At 33.8% G+C, this 24,903-nt stretch overlaps 1 protein-coding gene across 1 annotated transcript in view; it reads right to left on the bottom strand.

Moving 5' to 3' along the window:
- Positions 1-24,903, bottom strand: part of ABCB5 (ATP binding cassette subfamily B member 5) — an 87,598-nt gene that overhangs the window by 27,485 nt on the left and 35,210 nt on the right. Inside the window, exons 14-19 of the mRNA XM_010967185.3 lie at positions 20,769-20,930; positions 16,686-16,826; positions 14,457-14,600; positions 13,447-13,551; positions 13,178-13,255; positions 8,885-8,968 (exon numbers count right to left, since the gene is read on the bottom strand). Of these exons, the coding sequence (XP_010965487.2) occupies positions 8,885-8,968; positions 13,178-13,255; positions 13,447-13,551; positions 14,457-14,600; positions 16,686-16,826; positions 20,769-20,930 (714 nt within the window). The remainder of the gene's footprint in view (positions 1-8,884; positions 8,969-13,177; positions 13,256-13,446; positions 13,552-14,456; positions 14,601-16,685; positions 16,827-20,768; positions 20,931-24,903) is intronic.

Consider the following 24,903-nt stretch of genomic DNA (forward strand, 5'->3'; position numbering starts at 1 on the left):
CTGCCTTATATCTCATATTGTTGTTCTTTGACATGTTCCTATCTTTATTTGTATGTTTTTACTTTCTGACACAAAAAGATTTTCCAGGCCCTCCCCCTGGAATCTGTCATTTCTCCAAGGAGTCCTGGCTCCTTTTAGTGGAGAATGTTATTTAGAAGTCAATATATAGTGCTAGTTGTGCTCATTATTAGTGGAATGTTAATGAGCAGAACTGGTAAGTATGTGCATGTGTGTGTCTGTGTGTATGGATGCGTGCACACACTGAAATCTGTATTTATTTCTCTATTTACATTTCTTGAAATCCATGAGTTTATAGCAATACCTTCAGTTCCAATCCAAAACCACAAGATTATTTCCCCCTTCTTCCTCCCAATCCTTGTTATTCTTTTCTTCAACAGTGAGAAACTTGGCTCTCATTTTCCTTATTAGAGCTATGTGATCAATCTCTTTCATAACCAATCTGCTATCATGGTCCCTGCCTCTTCCCTGTGTGGATATCCTCCTCACTCTGGTCTGGGCTGGCTTTCTCATATGAAGCTGCTTCCTTACATGGATGCCCAGCTCTCCATACGTGGGCTCCAAAACCCAGCCTTAACTGCTCCTCTTTCACTGAAAAAGGGCCAGTATTCCTAGCCACTATACCTAGCCACTATACCATAGTAGTGCTGAACTGAATGACTGTTATTCCTTGAGGTGTATACTTTGGATAGGATACCTTGCATTCTCCTTTCTGCATTTTATAACTTGGTTTCATTCAGCAAAGGTCTAGAGAGGCAATATTAAGATGGGAAAGGAGTTGGAAACATGATATAAGGTAAATTAAAAGAAATTCAGAAAAAAATCTTACGTAGAAATAGCTTTATAACTGTTTTATGAGAACAACATGTCTTATGAATTAACTTTTAGTGGGACATGAGATAAGTAATAAACTGAAATGCTATATTCCTTTATGCTGGGATGAAAACATGGAACCCCTATTTACCTAGAAACAGCTATAATTAACCAAGACATCAATTCACATTTTAAAACATACGTTTTGTTCTGATCATGGAAACATGGCCATTGGAAAGGGTTTAAATAATGTTAAAATTTACATCCTTCCAGATATAAATGCATACCCACATTCAGATGTGGATTATTGTGTGTTTACAGCTTTGTACCCTGCTTTTTTCCCTTTACGTTATATTGCAAGCTTTTTCCTGGGTCATTAAATAGTCTTCAAAAAATATTTAGTAGATTGTTTCCAATTTTTCACTATTAAAAATAAAGGCATACTGAGCATCTTTGTGCAAATCTTTGTGCTCATCTTTTATTTCCTAATGTTAAATTCCTAGCGTGGAATTGTATGTTAAAGGGTATATACTCTTGCATTCTTCATAGATATTGTCAAATTGCTTCTCTAAAAGATTACATCAATTTTCACTGAAGCACCCCCCAGATTAGTATCATCCTTAAAATAACAACAATAAAAAAGCCCTCTTTCCCCTCAAGGCTCTGACTAATTCCTAAAAAACTTCAGTGGTTTTAGTTTCAAGACTGTATTTGATAATGATCCACTATTTCCCCACTTTTCACTAAACTATCAAAGAAAACTCTGAAAAAGTAAAAACAAATAACAGCAAACACCAGACAAACCACTAAATATTGAAAACTCAGACAGGTAACCTATTTTAAATGCCTTAGGGTATTATACACTAACTCTAAGCTATGAAGCTGAAATAGGAATGTCATTTGGTATTTAATGCTGACTTACACTCTGTTTCTTGAGAGTTTAAGAATGATGCAGAGATAAATGATGCTGTATATTATGAACTGAATTGTCCCACAACCCCCACTCAAATTAATATGTTGAGGTCCTGACCCCCTAATTCCTCAGAAGGTGACTTTATTTGGAGATAAGGCCTTTAAAGGGGCAATTACATAAAAATGATGTCTTTAGGGTAAGACCTACCCCAATATGACTGGTGTCCTTAACAAGAGAAGAAAATTTGGATGTAGACATGCTGGCACACAGAAAAGACCATGTGTGGACACAGCAAGAAGACAAGTATCTACAAGTCAAGGAAAAAGGGCTCAGAATGAAACCAACCCTACACCTCTAGAACTGTGAGAAAATAAATTCTGCGTTAAGCTACTCAGTCTGTAGTACTTTGTTATGGCAGCCCTAGCAAACTAATATACTGTACTTCCTCCTCTCCTCCCACCCACACCATGAGTTCCAGTGTTATGCAGATCAGATAGCTGGATGAAGAGGCGTGGAACTTAAGCACTTGTACTGTTGGAGGTCCCACCCAACATCACATTAACTACTGAATGCTCCTACAGCCACATAAAACGTATGTGTTTTTGCTATAAAATAGTGAGAAGTATTTTTAAAAATTACAATTAAGTTTTTTTAAGAATAAGATATTCATTATTCTTTTAACATAACATTTATCTAAATATTACTAAGAAATTACTTGCCATTAGTTACACGTGAGGCTATGTTTTGTAAGCCTTTATACATTTATTAATTTCCACTTTAAAATTTCTTTTCATATTTTGACAGCAATGACTTTTCCTTATTCAGATCTCAGTTCTTGGCACAATATCTATAACATCAAAAGTGTAAAACATACCCAGTGGGCAGTTATTTTTTTCTGTTTGTATATTTCCTATTAGGTGGCCATAATATGGTTCCTTTCCTCACTGCCTTCCTCTGCTTTTATCCTATTTACTTTAAAAATTATGACTTTTGACTGTAAATCAAAAGAAAATGAAGTAAGAACTAGAAAATGGGAAAAGTAAAGACAGAAAGCATGCTGAGAATTGTAGTTTTTGTGTATAAAATTATGTAGTGTGTTGGAGAAAGAGGTAGAGGTACTTAACAGAGCCACACTAGATGAATATTTGAGAGTCACTTAAAATTAATCTAAGGACTATGCGTACCAACCTCATTTCTAAAACATCCAAGTGTAAACTTGGCAAATTTTTGATGGGACAGTCTTGTATTTAAGCTTTTTCTCGGAGACATAAGAACTTTCTACAAAGTGACTTGCACTTGCATAACATTGCTTATTCGATAAGCTTGAGTTACCCACTCTTGTACTAATCTGCTAAAATATGATCATATAACTTTCTATATGGCAATTTAGCTTAAGCTACCGGAAACTTACTGAACTCTTCAGTCAATGCAGCCAAGGCAGGCCACAAACTCTGCCTTTTGGTGATGGTAATAGGATAAGAAGGATCTGAATATGTATTTTCCTGTTTTAGGAAGAACTAACAGAAAACAACAGATATTTGGTCTTGAAAAATACTACAAGAACTAAAGGAAAATAAAAAATGATCTTAAAGACCTAAAGGAATAATGTACTTTTAGAAAGAATTTAGAACTGGAGTCAGAGAAAATTTGATTAACTTCCTTAGATTCTTTAGCAACATGCACAAAGATAGAATTTTTTTCTTGGAAATTAAGAGTGGAAAGCATAATTAAATAATTCTTAAGATAACAATTATTTATGGAGTATCTACTATGTCTAAGGTACTATGCTAAATGTGGGGAACACAACTTTGATACGAAAATTCCAGAGGAATGGCTACCATAAGAAAATAAATGAAAAGAAGCTCAGTATGCAATTATAGAAATAAAATTCTATATGGCAGGATTTCTGCTTTTGGTTAATATGAAGAAAGGGAATAGATTTGTCCTCCCATCTGAAACAAACAAAAAACAGACAAAATACATGAACCAATATTTTTCAAGATACTGCAACCAAGGGCAGAAATGGGAAGCAAATAAGGTGGGTACCATCTTTTCCCCAGCTTACCCCTTGAAAGAGCATTCGGGCTGCAGAGTAGGAAGAGTGAACTCAGACAGAGCCCAGCAGACTCCATAAGTTGAATAAACAAAGCTGAGAGTCTGGAGAGCACAAGTAAGCTAGAGTTTGCAGCACGTAATATGGAGACGAGAGGGGTACACAGAAAGAGAAATCTGGATATCTGCAGAGAGTCCTCCTTGAGTTCCAGTGAGCAATGCATGAGTGAGGGCCAGGAATAATGCTTGGCCATATGAGACTGACTGGATAACCTCATCATTCACTGGGCATTGGGTAGAGTATATAGAAGGGAATTCCCTTGGTAGTAGGCTCCAGTCCTGCTTAATAAATCTGAAAATCAAGACCCCCAAAGGATCAAACTGTTCCCAGGTAACTTAACTACATCACAGAACAAAAAAAGAGCATTTATAGAAATACAAGAATATCCAGTACCCCAAAATATTAAATTCACAATATGTGGCATCCAGTCAAAAATTACCAGGTATGCCAAAAAGCAGCAAAATAGGACCCATAACGAGCATAAAAGTCAATCAACTGAAACTGATCCAGAACTGACACAAATGTTAGACTTAGCAGATAATGACATTAAAAGATATTGTCATTATATAACATATATTCAAAAAGTTAAGAGATAAGGAAGATAAAAAAGACCTACATTAAAATTCTACAAATGAAAATTTCAGTGTCCATAAAGTTTTATTGGAACACAGCCAATCCTTTTGTTTACCTATTGTCTATGGCTGTCTTAGCACTATAATGAGAGTTGAGAAGTTGCTAGAGAAACCATATATGCCATTCTCCTCACTCTGTACTGCTGCTCAGCATGCTACAAATCTGTGATGCGATTATAATTTAGTCGCATGTTAAGTGCCACGTGTATTGCTATACTGTGACATTTTATCTTAGTTTTAAACATTACCATTGCATGTCCCTCATCTACAGACAAGAAAGGAAGAGAAAAGTGCACTTTGAATGTCCTGCTTTTAAGGCACAGTGGACTACGGATCACGTTGTGTTCTACTTAGATGCCACAGTGTTGTGTTCATTATGCCATGATACTATATAGTCCTAAAAATATACAAAACAGGTCAACATTACCAGACTAAGCACTCATCACAAAATTTCTAATTCACAGGAAAGTAATATTCATGGAAATTAGAAAATTTTAAACGGAAAATTCATCTTAGCAGAATTTCTTCGTAAAACTTAAAAGTGAAAATGAGACAAACTAAAGAAAGTTTCTGAGTGGCTCATTTATTAGCTAAGCAAAGAAAGTCACTTACAGATAGTGAGTTAATTAAATTGTGTTTGATTGCAATAGTGGGAGAAATGTGTTCAGAGAGCATGAACTCAGACAATAAGCCTTCTGATGAGAACAGTTGTTCAAAAATTTGAGAACACTGACAGCAACATCAATCATCAATTAAAAACCAAGACAGATCATTTTGAGTAGTTTTCACTGGCTCTTGATAGGCTGACATATGTTATTGATACTGCTCAATATTGTTGGTTTTTTGAGGAATCAATGCTGAGTTTGAAGTGACTGAAAAATTAGCTGCTGTGAATAGTCCATGTGGAACTACAGGTGAGAATATTTTCAAAGAAGTTGAAAAAAAAAAAAAACTGTGTGAGTACAAACTGAAGTGTCATCTGCTAAGATGTATTACAGCTCATGGTGGTAAAAATATCTGTAGAAGAAAAAAAGGCTTAGTTGGGCAAATTTACAAAGTTTCTGAAAATGTAAGGTGTTTAAAGCTTATTGTTTTTCATTGTATTATTCATTAGTATTTTGTGGAAAATAAAAAAATTTACCAGACATTATTGGACTAGTGTATTCAATGGTGAAGTTTATTTGCTCATATTGACTTAACCATATTTATTTCTGTTTTTTTCAAAAGTGGAAACTGAATATCTTTATTTGTCTTCCCACACAATAGTTTGAGGGTTTAGTAGTGGTAAAGTTTTACTTCAATGTTTTGAGTTCAGGGCTGAGATTGAAATTTTCCTTTACAAGAACCACCATCTTTAACCACTATGGTTTTGGATATTAGCTTTTGCTGTAGACTTCATAATGTCTCCTAATGAATTCAACCTAAAATTGTAAGGCAAAACAGCAATTATATGCTAACCTTATACTGTGGTAGTAAAGTGACTTCAATGATTACTCACACTGTCTAACTCATAAGTAACGGTAAGATATTTTATATACTATCCATGCCGAAAAGTTAAATCAAGAAGTGAGGTCACCACTGTCCAGGTAATGCTATCCTAGTTCTATCTAATCAGTCTACTGGGCTTTCTGTATTAATAAACAAAATTTTTATTTCTTGGGGCAATGTAACTATAGTTCTGATGAGAAGAATTCTTAGAACTAACATTGTGTCTGTCAGTGGTATAGCAAGTGTACACTGTGGTATCAATAACACACTTTCTTGTGGACAAAAGTGAGGTAAGACTTTTGAATGATAAAAAGGGGTTGCTAAAATATGCAGAAATACCTTGTAATTTTAGGGACTTTAGTCTCCCAAAGAATCTAAAATGGTCTTACACATTTAATAAAACTACATATTATGCAAAAAACAGTCTGTTGACAGATGTACTGGCAGTAAGTCATTATCTTGGGTTGAAAAAAATCAATTAAATTGGCTGTATTCAATCAACTATTTCAGGAATCATTTTGTCCCATAACTTTATTTCACTAACATGTTTTTCTCATGACTCTCAGAGTATTAGAATGCCTAAAAACAGCCAGGAGCTTACATTTTTGGTCATTAGTAAAGGCTTCAAAGTAGTATTTATCATTATTAATGAGCTATTTTATGAACAGCCACCCTAATACATTTGATAAAATAACATTTAACTGAAATAACATGATGAAGAAACTGAGATAGAATATGTCTTACTTAGGTTCATATGATAGGAAACATGATCCTGAATTTTTGTTTCTTGATTCATCTCTAGTGCAGTTTGTCTTTGTGAGACAAGAAATAGTGGACAAATAGGATTGGTAAATAATTCTTCCTTTGATTGAAAGAGTATCCATTCAAGTTAGATATGAATCTGCCTATATATGGCAAAGCAAGGGTTTATATGAATTACATGCTGGTAGATACAGTCTCATTCTTGGAATCCTTCTCTGGTTGTTTTGCTTTTTAAATTCTGCAATTTAAAATTTGCCATCAGCGTGCTACCCATTTAGTCTTTAGCTACTAGTTCTCATTTAATGAAAATGATTTGACTTGTCCAGATGTTATCATGAGACCAACATTTACTAATTGCAAAAGGAAATTTTCAAATGATCAACCAGTGGTATTAGTAAGATACTTACAAAGAATCACACTGACAAAAATTCTCAGTAATTTCTCTCAATGAGAGACAATGCTATTTATTAGAAACAACTAATGAAAGTTAGGAGAGTGATGATGTTTAGTATTAATTTGTTCTTTTGGTTGAAATAAATACTTGCTAAAAGAGATGTCTCACATATAATGCAGAGCTGCTACTAAGAATACCTATGTCATAGGATTTTTAAAAGATCTTAATGATGATAGGTAGTAAAGCAAAAACATTCACACAGCAAAGGGAAAAAAAAGTAAGTTTTGTGGAATGGAGATTCAAAGGGAATTATAGGGATTGATATTTCTGCCCAAAGTAGTGAACCCTGGAATTTCTAAACACAGATGTTGTCATTGAGATAATTCTACTGTGATATGGAAGATTAATGCTATGCTCATTACTTAACTATTAGCTGAAATTCTATCCATCATTTTTTTCACCTATACCAATAAAATAGAGCTCCTCAGCCTACTTTAAAATTTAAATACTGCCTAATGAAATTTAGAGCCTTGTTTTCAAAATTTCAAAAAGAGTTTCAGGAAGACATGATGATGATGATGCCCCCTTTCCTCTGGAGCTCTTTCTACATCATAAAATTAGTTTTCCATACCAATATCGAAGCATGTGAATATTCAAAACTGTAACCTACTTGTTTTATTCTCTGGTAATATAAACATATCCTTGCATGTATGTATTGAACAAAGAGGTCTTGCAAAAGTTACAAAAGTTAGAATAGTGGCCATGTCCTGTGGGAATAGTTTCCAAAAGAAAATACAATCTTGAAGAGCTGTTTTAGTTGACCATTGTTTTTTGGTAGCAATGCTATAATCAACATTTTGGTATTTCTAAACAGAAAAAAATACTTTCAAGACTTTTCTGTTATTCAGAGGTACATCATTGACTTTCCTTTCCTCCCACATGCATGATAAAGAAAAGGGAAAGTCTACAACTCTGCTAGAGTTCTTATTTTAACAAGGAGATAAAAAAATTCTCACTTAAGTTAAAAGTGGGAAATCTTGTTTTATACTCCTTTTCTCAATCATAGTTGAAATCTCCCTTGTGATATAAAGGTTAATTTTATTAAAATAATTGGAAGAAAATTAATAAATTACTCTTTATTTCTTCCATACAACCTTACTCCCTATACTTATTTAAGCATCACTTTGACATACATTCTGTCACTGATTTTGAATATGGTACATAAACATGCTTTTTATTTACACACCATGTGATCAGACATAATCACACATATCTTTTTAACTTGATCTGTATAACAACTAGCACAGAATCATTTCCAGATGTACATATGAATTTAACTTGCTAGGCCTTATGTTTAAAAAAATCCTATTTTCTGGGGGAAGGAAAAACTAAACTTCCCTCTTTTATTAAAACTTAAGTTATGTGTGTGTGCTTTCATGTTGTTATTTTTTCTTGTCTTACTATTTAATTCTGAGCTGTTTTCTCTAATTCACTCTTGGTATCTTCTTTAGTCCTCTGATTATCCTATTACAGGCTCTGAATCTCCTTTATTTTTGATTAAAATTATCCAGAACTGAAAGGCTTCCTTCTATCTTTCATTGAGAGCTCCTTGTCAGTCCTGAGACTTACCTGGTATCCTTAATGATGTGGGTCATCTCAGCATAGCTCACATATACGCACAGACATGTATGTATGTGCATGCACGTACACCATATACATAAGCTATTTAAAAATAAAAGCAATATACATACTCCTTGAATTTGTGCTATATCTATGGCTAATATTGTTGTTAAGGCTCCTGGGCTGTTTTCCTTATCATCAAACCAGGAAATATCCTAGAGAAAAAAGGGAATTAACATATGGTTATCAAAAAGATTCTTCCCTGACTTGTTATTTTGCTGTATTAACTCAGAAGGCCTCCTCACTCACAGGCATTCATTTCTTGTCAATACTATGGATCAAATAACTTTTGTTTCTTACTTTAAAAAGATCAGTATTTAGATACAAATGGAAAAACTTAAGCCCAACAGCTTGGACTCAATACCATGCTACAAAATTGTATAATAATCAGTGCTTAAAATGGTCTTTTTCAACTAGCAAGTAATTTGTAATTTTATTCCACAATTAATTTGTGGAGAGCAGACTCTATTTAAAAAGTAAGGTAATACAAGACACAGTTCAGAAATATTTCCAAACCTTTCTCTCTAAACTGATAAATGATTTTTAAAAAAGTCTATTTCCTTCTCTTTAGCACCTAGATAGGCAAGATTTTCCCTGACACTTCATATTACCCCCTAGATCTTATAAGCACTGGACATTGTGAGAAGCTAAAAAGGAAAAAAGTCTGCTGTAAAACATCTACAGTCAAAAAGCATGCAATTTGAAGAAAGAGACAGGTCAAAAATACAAGCAATAAAAGCATACTTTTATAACCAATTTCATTTTCAACAGCAAATAGAGACAGCACTTCTTAGCACTTCTCAACCCAAGGAATTCTGATTTCCTTTTATTAGCTATTGAATGTTTCCTCCCATGCACTCAAACCACTTATATCTCTTGTGGATTAAAACTATGTGGAGACTGTCTCTGAAAAATGACTTATTTTTAGTGAATGAAGAGCATAAAGCCATGGTACTGATGATGCCCAGGTTTCAAGCCTCTGCCAACTAGAGAAACAAAAGCAGAATAGATAAAAAGCTGTAAATTAATCATGCAGTCCTGTGAGAAGAAAGCTCCCGTGGAGGAATGTGGCTAGGGGGAGTACAACCCCAGCATGACAGCAGTACTCCATAAAGCCCTGCACTGGGAAAGTGTCCCAAAGAGTTTAGGGTCCTAAATGCCTGAAGGACTTTTTATAGAGATCATGATCTGCATAACACAGTAGCCACTTTGAAAACACAACCCCAGTCAAGAGCCTAACATATCTGGAACACATATCAGCAATGATAATAACTACAGCACTCTTGATATGGAAGACATTACCTGTTTTATATCATACACTCAAAAAAAGATACATTTTCTAAATATTTCTATATTTCCACATGACATGGAATACAAACAATTTTTAGACATAATATCAAGTAAAAGTATAGAAAAGAATTTAGTATTGAATATTACATTCCTAATTCTATAGTAACTTGCTATAATACACAAGGCGAAGGATACATATGTGACTAGTCTTAGTCATTATCTGATGTTCAGTCAGCAAGATATCCAAACTTGCTTTTGAACAAGCCAGCAATTATGTACTCTAGGAATTGTTTTCCAGCATAGACATTATGTGCTAAAACACTTGACAGAGTTTCTGGAATGTAGCTGGTATTAAGTTAAAATTAGCTTGCTTCTTCTCTTCCTGGTGGTAAAATGATTGTAAGTAAGGCTATCAGGGTTTTTTTTTTTTTTTTGATACTAGTAAACGCATTTTTTTCCTGCCAATGATTCCATTAGAAGTAAAAAATTACAGTAGCACTATGATTAAGTGCTTGGTATGACTTTTCGCATTTTATCATCACAACAACTCTATGAGGTAGATAATATGATTATTCGTATTTTTATAAATGAGGAAACTGAAGTATTGAAAGATTAAGTAACTTGCCCAACACCACAGCTGGCAAGTACTGAGGCCAAAGTTTGAACCCAGGCAACCAAATGCCAGAGTTTTTAATCAACTATCCTGTTCTGCCTCCCATTTAACTGAAGCATTATAGTTGAGTTTCATTACTTGTTTCTCCTGATTCAGGACTTGTTACCTTGAATCCTTTTGGAAATAGCTTCTTGGAAATAGCTTCTTGAGATCTCTTAGTGATCACAACTTATGATTAGAAGACCTTCTCCCCCCAACCCAGAAGCCCTAGCCAACCCAATTTAGACAGAAACAGGCAAAAATAAACTTCATGTCTTAAAAAAACTGAACAGATCTACAGGACAATATTTATCACTAAGAAATATAAATTAAGCTTTGAAACACAATAAGCAATGGATTATTTACAACGACTGAAGTCAGCAACAATTAGAACATTCTTTTCAACTGGAAGGATCTCAAGTAATCAAATAAAATATAGATTTTATACCTACAAAAAGACCACACCTGATTCCTTAAATACCTCTACCTCAAATGAGGTTTCAAAATGGTTATAAAAAGCACTGCAAGTCTCGGCATGTTTTCTAAGCCTTAAAAAATCTTATCTTAGGGAAAAAAACAGGTAGTAAGAGTTAGGCAAAACTGCACATTAGGAACTTCCCTTACTAGAGAAAGGAGTGAAATTGGTAAGGTATTTATGAAGAAAAGGTCAAATATATAACTCTTTTCTTTTCTTCCAATTAAAAAAGCAAGGAAGCAAGAAGAATGCTGAAGAATGAAGGGGGAAAACAAATGACAAGTTGAAAGGGGCTAAGTTGGATTTATGGGACAATTTAATAATATCTGCTGAATAGCAGAGTTTCTCTCTGTATGTCTTTGTGTGTGCATGTGTTTTGAAGAACCAGAGTTTATGGCTTACAGATTGGTGTATTCTTAGGGGCAGAAGTTACTTTATCCAGGAACATTACTGTCTGGTGTTCACATGGCTAATGCTAGGCAGAGGATTAGTGTCCAGAATCAACCATTAGGATATTGGATTAACAATATCCACTGGTTAAAATGGCTTGTGAACTTGAGACTCCTCCACCAAAGCATCCTGTGAACCTCTAGAAAGGAAGTTCAAAGTGATGCTTGGAAAAGTTAGTTTATACTCTTCCATTTAAAACACCTAGGGAACATTTTCAGAAGTTTCTGGAATTGAAAATAAATTTCACTGAATGTGGAAAAATACAAATACATTAAAAAAAATGAGCAGAAAGTGTCAACAAGCATGAAATATAATATTAGTTAATTAAAGTTCCACTTTATTTCATCAAAGGTTTGAGGTAAAGATATAAAGTGTTCATAAATAAAAAAGAAAACTAAAGTACAAGTTTAATGTGAGCAAGATGAGATGTGCAAATATTAAATAATTTTATGATCCCTCAAGTAGATTTTTGTTTTTCTGGATTAAGGAGTGTCTCTGATAGGACCTTTTTGAGAGAAGGTGTTAGTCATCAAATGCTTCAGAGCATCAAGTTGCTAGGGGAAACCTCCCATTTGCTTCATTTTGTATCTTGCAGTTCCCTAAGAGCACATAAAGGCAGAGGAGTTTTGTTACTCAGCAGTCCTTTGAACACTACTGCTAAAAGTCACAAGATGTAAAAACTGGTTTTGATGACTGGGCTGGAGTGACAGTAACTATTTTTGAAAAGAAATGACCCTGGCGGGAATCTATTTGCTCCTACACGGTGAGTTCTGATGACAGAAAGTGTGGCAAAGGGCTCCAAATGATTACTGGCTTTCAGGGTAACCCAATATACCTCAGCCTCCTGAAGGAATTTTAGAGGTACCAACCTGAGACATTCCTGCCATTTGCCCCCAAGACTTACTTTTCCAGGTTACTATTTGATCCACCTAGCTTTAGTTATTTCACAGGTGTGAATGTTTATCTGTGTGTGGCAGGCCAACCTGCCAGCTAGACTGATGTTATCTGAATTCAAGACTCTTCTGATGAGAGCAGAGAGATTGGTTGCTTTAAGAAGTGTGCAGTGAAAACACTTAAGCTGTGCACATGGATAAGAACTACAGAAATTAACTCCTCCTTTTAAAACATGTTCCTCAAGATACCGTAGCTCTTAACTCTCCCTTTTAGATTTAATTAGTCCTCCATTCTGATCCTAGAACACTACATTATACATTAATAGAAAGATTTGTAAAGATAAATGCAAGCGACAAGGAGTGGACTCTAAATCCTATTTTCGATCAGTTGCATTTTTGAACATAACAATTTTGGACTTGCTTCTACTAGAAAAATATACTACAAGAATTCTGACGTCAGATGCTGCTTGGGACACAGAAAGAATGCTTTTATATGATCAAAGGAAAGATTATGTCAAGAAATCGACTTGAAGAAAAACTAAAAGCTAGAATATTTAAAAACACATTTCAAACAAAATTAGAAAAAAATCAACTAAATACTGACCTGATATAACATGGCTTTAAATGCCAAGTGTCTTAATCTCATGGTTAAAATTTCCCCTGCTCTGCCATAAAACAATCCCTGGAAAACAAACAAACAAAAAACCTACATTTATTCTTAACTCTCTTCTCTATCTCTTTGTAACATTTGGATACTACATTTACTTATTTATATTTTGTTTAGTCATTATAATTAGTTACTATTTTTAACTTAAATAGGATGACATAAAAAAGTAATCATGTACAAATTTGTTTAATTCATTAAAAGCTTACCTGAATGAAATAACTGACAAAGCAAATAACACCCAAAATGACAAATATAATGGAATATATTTCTGCATCATGTTTTAATGTGGTTTTATCATCATTTTCAAACATCTGGAAAAGAACAGATTTTTTATCAGGTGGTTGGAGGAAAAACATAAAAGAAAGTGAAAACACTAAAACGTCTATCCAGCAGGATTTTAAAAATAAATTTCAACATAATAATTTGCACACATTTCTGGGAAAAAATGCACCATTATTCGTTCTATCCTCTACATTCATCACACACAAAAAAACCCTCACTGCTAATTTTCTCACTTAAGCTATATAAGTACGGCATCAGACAAATGAGTCCTCTAACTCAGTATATTTTAAAAGAAACTGAAATTAGTTTTCTAATTGAATTATTATTTCTAATAACTTCTAATAACTCAGGTTTCTTAATATTCCTCTATTAAAGTACTACCTGCAGTATGAGACCTTTAAACATGTCCCTGGAAATTGTTTCTAAAATTAATAATTATACATATATTGACATCTATGCTGACACAGTGTAGTAACAGTCCAGGAGACTGAAGACAACATGGCTCTAATAAGATCACTGAATCCGTCAACTCTCCTAGGTCTCCCAGAACAATCCCAAACTCTTGTTATTTCCTCTGAGTTGACTGGTAATAAAAAATGGCCATTGTTCAAACCGGTTGAAAGAAGAGTAGTTGTATTTGTCTATTTTATTGCTTCAGTGCTTTAGAATGCTGATACAGCACTAGAGTCAAAATTAGAAAACAAAGCAATTTCTTTACTGATTGCCCAGTCAACAAGGCCCAGACAAACACTTCACAATAGAGGGTGGCTTATCCCCTGAGAACATTAGTTAACCTTTCTATCGTGGATTCCACACTAGGGGTGACACACTACATGTTCCAATTTTCCCCTTGCTGGGTCAAAGTACAACAGACCTGTTCTCTCAGGTTACACTTTAAATTTGTTAAAGAGATTATCAGGTTAGTTTTACTTACAGTTACGATTTTTGCAAAGATGATAGAAAATACTGGATGAACAGTTCCATTTAGAATAGAAGCCAATGTCCCCAGAACCACAGAAGACCATTCAGGTTTGTTTAATTTAAAAATTTTTAATAGAGAAACTTCAGGAAGACTTGTCTATAAATAAAAAATCTTGGTTAGAACCCCAGTTTGAGAGCATAATGGAACCTAATGGAGAAGTTAGCCAGTATTGAATAGATTTAAGATGGAATATCATGCTCTAGCATAGGACAGAATCTAGGTAGAAACTAAGCAGAGACAGAAGGTAAAAGTTTTAGTCACATTTTAAGCTTGAGTTTTGCACTTCTGTGACTAATTTATGGAAACATTTTTTTAACATCTTGGTTAAAAGCTGGTTTGGGAGTTCCCATTTATAAGTAAAATGCCACAATATCAGAGTATGCTTATAATCACCAAGCCTCAGTTTACTCATCTTTCTGAGTTTCCAAGGAAGATAAAAATTCCTATCTTATAGGATTGTTTTCAGAATTATTAAGTCAGTGTTTGCAAAAATAAGTACCCAATAATGTTAGTTGTTGCTGATGCTATTAGAGGAAGGATAATGTTACACAAAATATCAGGTCTTATACAAAGAATGAACATTGCAAGAAGCTCTGATATCTGCCAGCCCTTCCTGGAATCCTTGGAGGATGCCATGGGCAGGTAGCAGTCATGATGATCAGAGGACAAATAACACAGTAATGATCTCTCTTCGCTCTTGTCTGGAATATGCAGGGAATTTATTTCAGAAACTTAAAAAAATCTTGTGAATAGCTTTATGATGAGTAATTATTTTGAATATAAAGGTAGATAGCAAACTTTTAGGCATTTCATATGTTAAAACTTACTCATGTCATTCACTCTTGAAGTAATAACATTTATGAACTTGATAACCCGAGAAAGTCCTCAGAAGAGACTAGAAAGTAGTTTATAATTCTTGGTTTAATCTTAGTATGGCAAGTATAATGTAAGCTCTATTGTTTAAACAATAGAACTTTTAAAATTCAAAGTCCTTGAAGTTTATTTTCAGAATGGCTAAGCTGAAATTATATTGGGTTATTTAATAATTTGACTATCTATTATCTTAGTTTTTAAAGTTTTCTGAAGATCACCCTCATAAACAGCCTCACTTTTCAGTTAAGTGACTGTCCCACAGAATATATATATTTTAAATTTTAAATTTTAATTTTTAAAAGTTCCATTCCAACTCTTCATGGAGCACTGAACACAGATTTTCTTTTTTGTCAAATTCTTTACAAAATTAGCTCAATTTGTAATGAAACTAGGCTTAATATGTCCCAGGACACAATGCCAGGAAATCACATGTAGAGCCAGTACATGTTGGAGGGCTATCTTGATTCTATAGAATAATTTATACTTTTGCCTCTAAAAGTACACAACAGATTGAAAAAAATGGGTAGTACTTAAAACAATGTTATCAAGGTAGAAAAGAATAAAATGAAATAAGACAGTAACAAAATGAAAAAGTTTAGTAAAATCATGAAAAATCTGTGCTACCTAAATATGCTACAGGTTATATAGCATGTTTTAAGAGAATGGGACATAAATTATACATGAAATTATAGGTATTTTGTAAAGAGATAGGAAAGAGCTTAAAATTTAAAACTTAATCTTTCATACAACAAGCTGCACATATTTAAAATGTACAACTTGACAAGTTTAGACACAACTGCATACTTACGAAACCAGCACCACAGTCAACATAATGGTTCTGGGGGGAGGTAATTAGGTTTACTTATTTATTTTTCAGAGGAGGCACTGAGATTGAACCCAGGACCTTGTGAATGCAAAGCATGCACTCTACCACTTGGGCTACACCCTTCCCCTACCACAGTCAATGTAATGAACATATCCACTATCCCTGTAAGTTTTCTCCTGCCTTATATAATCCCTTTCTCCCACGCCACTCAGCTGCCAGTGCTCTTCCCCTATAACAACTGATATGTTTTCTGTCACTATAGATTGTTCTGCATTTTCTAGAGTTCTATATAAATGGAAACATACAGTATATACTTTTTTCATCTGTCACAATGATGTTAGAGTAAAGTTCAGGAAAGACATATTCTATAAACTAGTGCTATAATAACATTTTACATTTAATAAATTCTAAATATTGTAAGGATTGTATCAAAATTCACTGGAGAACATGTGGGCAAAACTTGTTCTCAGTTGAACCATTACCTCTTTACATTGGATGGATTCCTCAGACTTGTCAGCAAAGTCTGACTTGATGCTATTCATAGAGCACAGAGGAATTGAACTGGTATTTTTTTCAGTAGAATATGCCATTGTTTCCATCTCTTCATCAGCTTTTTTAATATCCTTAAATGAAGAATATACATGTTACCACCAGAATAATGCCTTAAAAATTCAAAGGAACTTTATTAAGCATGCCTCTGTTATTGAAAGTGGTGTATTCTTCATGGGGGATGGCAATGGGAAGGGACAGACTGGGAGTTCGAAATCTGTAGATACTGATAGGCATATGTAGAATAGATAAACAAGATTATACTGTATAGCACAGGGAAATATATACAAGATCTTGTGGCAGCTCACAGCGAAAAAGAATGAGACAATGCATATATGTATGTACATGTATAACTGAAAAATTGTGCTCTACACTGGAAAATGACACAACATTGTAAACTGACTAAAACGCAATTAAAAAAAAAGTGGTGATTCTTGTGCAGTTCTTGCTGAAGTTTTCAGGATGATAGATATCTAGTAAGTCCAACTCATCCTATAATGTTAGTGAGTGACAATATCGTACTATGCCTTTTTTTCCAAATACCTGTATAATTAACGGGAGAAAACAATGTCTTAATCTAAATCAGTTATTCTACTAGCAAGAACAGGTCTTAGTAAAAGGAGTTTTGGAGGAAGATGACTCAAATATACTGTCTCTGACCCCTTCTTCCTAGCCTTTTCTAGAGCTTGTAAATTTATAACATGTAGCTAGCACTTAAATGTGAGGCTGGTCCTGGGCCTGAGAAAGATCTTAGGAGACAGTAACATTTTCCAGGCCTGCCACCTCTGCTCATTTCAAACTGATCAAAAAGAAAAATTGGTGGGACCAGCTCCAAAATAATAAGAAATGCCAAAGACATCAAGTGAATCTTAAAGACTATTTAAATCACAGGATAGAATGAGGTTCTAATTCTAAACCAGATTGCTCTAAGTTAGTTTTTGTTTTTCTTGCTCCTCCAAGAAATGAGACCAATTTTAGTGATATAACCGATTTACATGTCTGCTTATCTGAATGTGTTGTGAGTAAACTGTGACTTCCTCATGAAGAGATGGGAGGAGAGGTAAAGACAGAAATGAAGAGCCTAGTTAGGATGATGGGGGCCCAGATCAGAATGAAGTGAGGAGATGGACAAACTTAGATTAAGGTGCAAAGGAGAATATGCACACTGAAGGCTTCCCAGGGAAACTGGGATTCTTTAAGATTAACAACTGCTAATCAGTCATTTCAAAGTCCCATGAACTTTAACCAGCCTTATACTATCCTAACATCTTTAATCAGACATTCTTTTATGCTATCACTTTCTTTTTTTCCCTATGAATTTCTCTAACAAGAAGGAAATCTTTTATTTGGCTTTTTTTTCCCCAGGAGCTACTTACTTTGTGGCAAGTTTAAAATAAAATTTGATTTCTTCTCATAATAAATTTTTCTAAAGAGGTGCTTTAACAGGTCAAAGACCTGAGAAGGCTCCTAGACAAAGGAACAATGATGAGAAGTTTTGGTATGTATATATCTCTACCTGTTTTTATTCCATTTTTACATGGAAACTCACTAGAGGAAACTTGCAGACTCACTATGTTTATAAGTAATTGTACATTCTAGATAGATAATTTTACAACATTAGTCTATACATGATTATAGTTTATAATCATGGTTTGAACTTTTCTGAAAAGTTTGATTAGATAACAAATGCTAATGTTAAAAATAGTAATATAATAACATTTTTTATGCCAACAATAATTCTAAGCACTTTACATGAATGAACTCACTTAATACTCATTGTAATTCATTAATAGGTTACTATTATTTTTCCCATGCTAGAGATTAGAAAATTGAGGCACAGACAATTTAAACAACTTATCAAAAAAAAAAAAATAAACAACTTATCAAGGTCCTAAAACTATTAAATGGCTGAGTAGGGATTTCAACTTGAAGTGTCTCCAGAGCTTGTAACCTTAACCATTCTGCTATGTTGCTTTTTGGTACTGATTTTCTTTTCTTTTAAAAAATTTTAAAAAATATACTTAATTTTTTTTAGAGCAGTTTTAGGTTCATAATAAAACTGAGCAGAAGGTACAGAGATTTCCCCTATACCCCTTACCTTCACAAATGCACAGTCTCCCCATTACTAACATGGGGTTGATTTTCTTAGCAGCATTAACTTTGTAATACTTACGATAATCATGAATTGTCATAAATTGATTCATTTGGACACTACAGACATAGTGACAAATAAGTGCAGCTTTTTATAAATATTACTATTTATGTAGATATCATGTATGTTATGCTAATTACACAGTATCCAGAATATCAGAGTTGTTCACTAAAAATTAATATTTAAAATGATATTGTTATATCACAATGAATGTTATTTTAAGTAATCAGAGAGTACTAATCCATTTTGAATAAGGTGTTTTTAATTTTTATACACTTTTACCACAAACACTCCATTTTTGTTTCCCTTACATTGTGAAACTCTTTATTAACACCTTATAATGGAGTTTTAGTTTAGTTACAGTAAAAAATAAAGAAGTATTACTTCAAAGAAAGATCTTAGTGTAGTTTTTACAAATCTCAAAATAGGGTTTAGTTTGACTATAGTTGTGTTTTTTTATTGTTACAATGATTTGTTTGAAAATATTGAATTTAATAACTTAGTAAATTATTAAGTATACTATGGAATGAAAATCATGCAAATTTAACTGACAAATTACACCTATATTTTATCTTTAGAGGAAATGTGGCCTAAAATGAAACAAAATTGGAATCAAGCAGTTTTCAAATCAATGTAAAGTTACATTTTCAATTTTTTTAAACTATCATTTCTTTATAGGATGTATTTACAAATTCTTCACTATAGCATTGTGAAGAAAGCTAGGGTTTGAAATTTTAAGTCTGATGAGATGGAGGCTCATAACTTACTGAATTTCCTAATTTGTAAAATAATAATGTTGACATCAAACATGTAATCAGATAGTTGAAGAAGTAAAAAACTGAAGAGTTGAGATTAGTTGTCTGTAGAAGACCTCCTGGAAAGAATGCTGCCTTCCAGACTAAGAGAAGAAGGCAGAATGAAGAAGATAGCTAGAGCCTAATTCCTACCATGTAAACTAAGGTGCCCTAACAAAAAGCTATGTGAAATTCAGTAGGGTAGGTCACATGGTTTGCAGAAATTTAGATCCTAAAAAACAGGAATTTGCCTTTGTGTCTCCATCATTATCATGCCTCCTCTGATTGCCTAACATAAGCTTTCTAGTCCACCTGTGAGAATGTAATATGTACATGGTATGGACATGTGTGTGCATCCTTTAACTCCACAGATATTTTTTGAGTGGCTACTGTGTGCCAGGTACTGTATTAGTCTCAACTTTTCCATTATCTGACTTTCATTATCCAACTCTTTTCCATTATTCCCTCAACACTCATTGTTACTTATGGAAGGCTGGTCTCCTTTCTGTTTAGTTTCAAACTAAGTTCCTTCTTACCTCCATACCATCTAGATTTCTCCTCCTTTTCCACCTCCTACTTCCTTGCCTTCAAGACTTCATGGATCTTTCCATGGGTAATCTACTTCCTCATGTTCCCACCAATTTTGCTTCTTATTTCTACAACTTGTAATATCTGTATGCATGACTTTGCATTTTGCCCCTATAGCTAAGCCTTTAAGTAGAGATTGTGTGTTAAGTGTCTCTGTGTTCTGAAGAAAAGATTACAGTATATATAGAGTATATCAGACTGTTTTGGATCTGCCACATACAAGCTTTGAAGCCTATTTGTAGTGTGCCTGAAAAATATTAGGTGCTATGTCTCAATTAGTTCTTTAACTTTCATCATATTATCTAGCACAGTATTGAGGATTTTAGATACACTGAATTTCTCCACTGAGGAACTATAAATAAATCTTGGTTCTTTGTGAAACCTAAGATTATAATTCAGGACTTCTGTTTTCTAGCATGGCATGCTCTCTGAAAAGTTTTTAAAAACCCTGCAAATAAAACATTATGTCATATAAACATTACCTGTGACATTGCAAGTGAATAATATAGACCTTGTTTTGCCATTAGTTCAGCATGTGTTCCTTTTTCCACTACCATCCCATCTTTTATGGTCACAATCATATCTGCACTTCGAATAGTGGAAAGTCGGTGAGCTACCATAATTGTAGTCCGACCTTTGCTTGCCTATAAAATAATAAGCATAGAAAATAAACGTAAAATTAGCAGAAATAACAAACTAAATATTCAAGAAAACCTCTAGTAGTAGTATTTAAATATCAAAGAGTCTTACCTTTGGATATAGAAGTTTGAAAACTTTAATCAATTAGGAAAACCAACATAAATAAAAATAAAAAGAAAGGCAGGAAGTTAGATTCCAAATGGGAGGATTTATAATACCATAATATCTTAGAAACAGACAAACATAACATCTTAGAAACTAAAGACCATTTACTCTGAGCCACCTACTAGCTGCCTGGTTATTAGAAACTAAAAGTAACTAAGAAACTTAAGCTTACTATTTCTCATTTTCTTCATCTCTAAAACAGTGATATTACTTAACTAGTTGGGTACAGATTCAAGATAAAGTATATTTTAAACTTTTTAACAAGTATTATATACACAATGGAGAAGTACATGTAAGTGTTAAGATCAGTTCACCTTTACAAACCAAATACATCCAGATGCACAGCACCCAGATTAAGAAACAGATCAATACCAGTCCCCAGAAACCTGCTTCAGGTTCTCTTCTAATCTCTGTTGCCATTCACCCACACCAACATTACCCACTATCCTGACCTCTAACAGCTTAGATTAATTTCGTTTAGTTTTTTCTTTTATATAAATGGAATCATGCAGTATATACTTTTTTGTTCAACATGTTTTTGAGGTTCATCCATTTTGTTGTATATAGTTGTAGATCATTCTTATTGCTGAATAGTAGTCCATTGTGCAAATATATCACAATTTATTTTCCACTCTACTGCTGATTGGCACTTGGGCAGTCTCAGGGTTTTTCCTATTATGACAAGATTCCTATACATGTTTATTTGGTGGACATATGTACACAATTCTATTAGTTGTGTATCTAAGAGGGGAATTGCTCAGCTTTTTAAAATTCTGCCAAGCAGCTTTCAAAATGGTTGTCCCAGGTTATGTTTCCTCAACAGTGCAAGAGAGTTATGGTTACTCTATATTCTCACCAACACTTGGTTACTTCTTTTTCTAGTAGGAAAATACTATCATAGTGTGGCTTTTATTTGCATTTTCCTGATGACTGATAAAGCTGAACAACTTCTTACACGGTTACTGACAATGTGGATAGTCTCTCTTGTGAATGGAGGTTTTTGCTCATTTTTCTTTTTTTAAATGCCTTTATTGTGGTATGGTTCCTGTACAGTAAACTACACATATTTCAAATGTACAATTTGATGAATTTTGATAGACGTATATGCTAATGAAACCACTACCACAATCAAGATAGCTAACATTTCCATCACTCTCCAAGAGGTGCGATTTTCAAATTCTCAATTTATTCCTTCCTACTATCTTTACTCCCTGGTAACCATCAGTTTGTATCTATGTCTGTGAGTCTGTTTCTGTTTTGTAGATAAGTTGATTTTTACCCTTTTGTTTAGATTCTACATATAAGTGATATCACACGGCATTTTTCTTTCTCTTTCTAGCTCATTTCACTTAAAATGACAATCTCCAGGTCCATTCATGTTGCTGCAAATGGCATTATTTTATTCTTTTTATGGATGAGTAGTATTCCATTATATAATTGTACCACATCTTCTTTATCCAGTCATCTGTTGATGGACATTTGGGTTATTTCCATGTTTTGGCTATTGTAAATAGTGCTGCTATGAATGCTGGGGTGTATGTGTCTTTTTGAATTACATTTTTCTCCAGATATATGCCCAGGAGTGGGATTACTGGATCACATGGTAAGTTGATTTTTAGTTTTTTAAGGAACCTCCATACTGTCCTCTGTAGTGGCAGCACCAATTTATATTCCCACCAACAGTGTAGGAGGGTTCCTTTTTCTCCACACTCTCTCCAGAATTTATCATTTGTAGACTTCTTAATGATGTCCATTCTGACTGGTGTGAGGTGATATCTCATTGTAGTTTTGATTTGCATTTCTCTAACAATAAGTGATGCTGAGCATCTTTTCATGTGCTTGTTGGTCATCTGTCTGTCTTTTTTGGAGAGATGTCTATTTAGGTCTTCTGCCCATTTTTTGATTGGGTTTCTTGTTTTTTGATACTAAGGAGTATGAGCTGTTAGTTTATTTTGGAAATTAGTCCCTTGTTGGTTGCATCATTTGCAAATATTTTCTTCCATTCTGTAGGTCGTCTTTTCATTTTGTTGATGGTATCCTTAGCTGTGCAAAAGCTTTTGAGTTTAATTAGGTTCCCTTTGTTTATTTTTGCTTTTACTTCCATTACCCTAGGAGCTGGTTCAAAAAATACATTGCTGTGATTTATGTCCAAGAGTGTTTTGCCTAAGCTTTCCTCTAGGTGTTTTATAGCATCTGGTCTTACATTTAAGTCTTTAATGCATTTTTTAGTTTATTTTTGTATATGGTGTTAGAAAATGTTCTAATTTCAGTTGTTTGCAGGTAGCTGTCCAGTTTTCCCAGCACCACTTATTGAAGAGACTGTCTTTTCTCCATTGTGTATTCTTGCATCCTTTGTCATAGATTAATTGACCATAAGTGTGTGGGTTTATTTCTGGAATCTGTACCCTGTTCCATTGATCTACATGTCTGTTTTTGTGCCAGTACCATACTATTTTGATTACTGTAGCTTTGTAGTATAGTCTGAAGCCAGGGAGTGTGATTCCCCCAGCTCCATTCTTTTTCAAAACTGTTTTGGCTATTCAGGGTCTTTTGTGTTTCCATACATATTTTAACAATTTTGTTCCAGCTCTGTGAAAAATGTCATTGGTAATTTGATAGGGATTGCACTGAATCTGTATATTGCCTTTGGTAGTATGACCATTTTAACAGTATTGATTCTTACAGTCCAAGAACATGGTATATCTTTCCATTTGTTTATATCATCTTCAATTTCTTTCATCAGTGTCTTATAGTTTTCAGAGACAGGTCTTTTGTCTCCATGGGTAGGTATTTTATTCTTTTTGGTGCAATGGTAAATGGTATTGTTTCCTTAATTTCTTTTTCTGCTATTTTGTTGTTAGTGTATAGACATACAACTGATTTCTGTATACTAATTTTGTATCCTGCAACTTTACCAAATTCATTGATGAGTTTTGGTAGTTTTCTAGTCACTTCTTTAGGGTTTTCTATGTATAATATCATGTCATCTGCAAACAGTGACAGTTTTACTTCTTTGTTTCCAATTAGGATTCCTTTTCTTTCTTTCTCTTCTCTGATTTCTATGGCTAGGACTTCGAAAATTATGTTGAATAAAAGTGGTGAGAGTGAGCATCCTTGTCTTGTTCCTAATCATAGAGGAAATGCTTTCAGCTTTCCCCCAATGAGTATGATGTTAGCTGTGGGTTTTTCATACATGGCCTTTATTATGTTGAAGTATACTTGACTTACAATATTATATTAGTTTCAGTTGTACAACATAGTGATTCAGTATTTTTAAAGATTATACTCCACATTCAAGTTATTATAAAATATTGGCCATATTTGCTGAGCTGTCATTCCAGCCATTGTTAAGGGCAAGATCTTCCTGGATCTGAGAGGCCAATTTCTTCTGTGTCACTATTCTTCCATGCTCAGAATTAGATTGCTTTTCTTTCTTGTAAAATAACATAATTTTATATCAATTTTAACCTTTTAAAGTATACAATTAAGTATACTCACGTTGTTGTGCAACCATTACCACTATCCATCTCCAGAACTTTTTCTCCATCCCATACTGAAACTCTGTACCCTTTAAATCATAATCCCCTATTCCCCGCTTCCCTCAGCCCCTGGTAGCCTCTATTCAACTTTCTGTCTATGAATTTTACTGTTCTAGGTATCTTATATAAGTATAATTATACAATATTTGTCTTTTTGTATCTGTCTTATTTTAGTTAGCATATGTGTTCTAGGGTCATCCATGTTGTAGTTTGTGTCAGAATTTCCTTTTCTTTTTAAGACTGAGTACTATTCCATTATAAGTATATATCACAA

Source organism: Camelus bactrianus, chromosome 7 (genome assembly GCF_048773025.1).
Source record: "Camelus bactrianus isolate YW-2024 breed Bactrian camel chromosome 7, ASM4877302v1, whole genome shotgun sequence".
In the NCBI taxonomy this organism is placed as follows: domain Eukaryota; kingdom Metazoa; phylum Chordata; class Mammalia; order Artiodactyla; family Camelidae; genus Camelus; species Camelus bactrianus.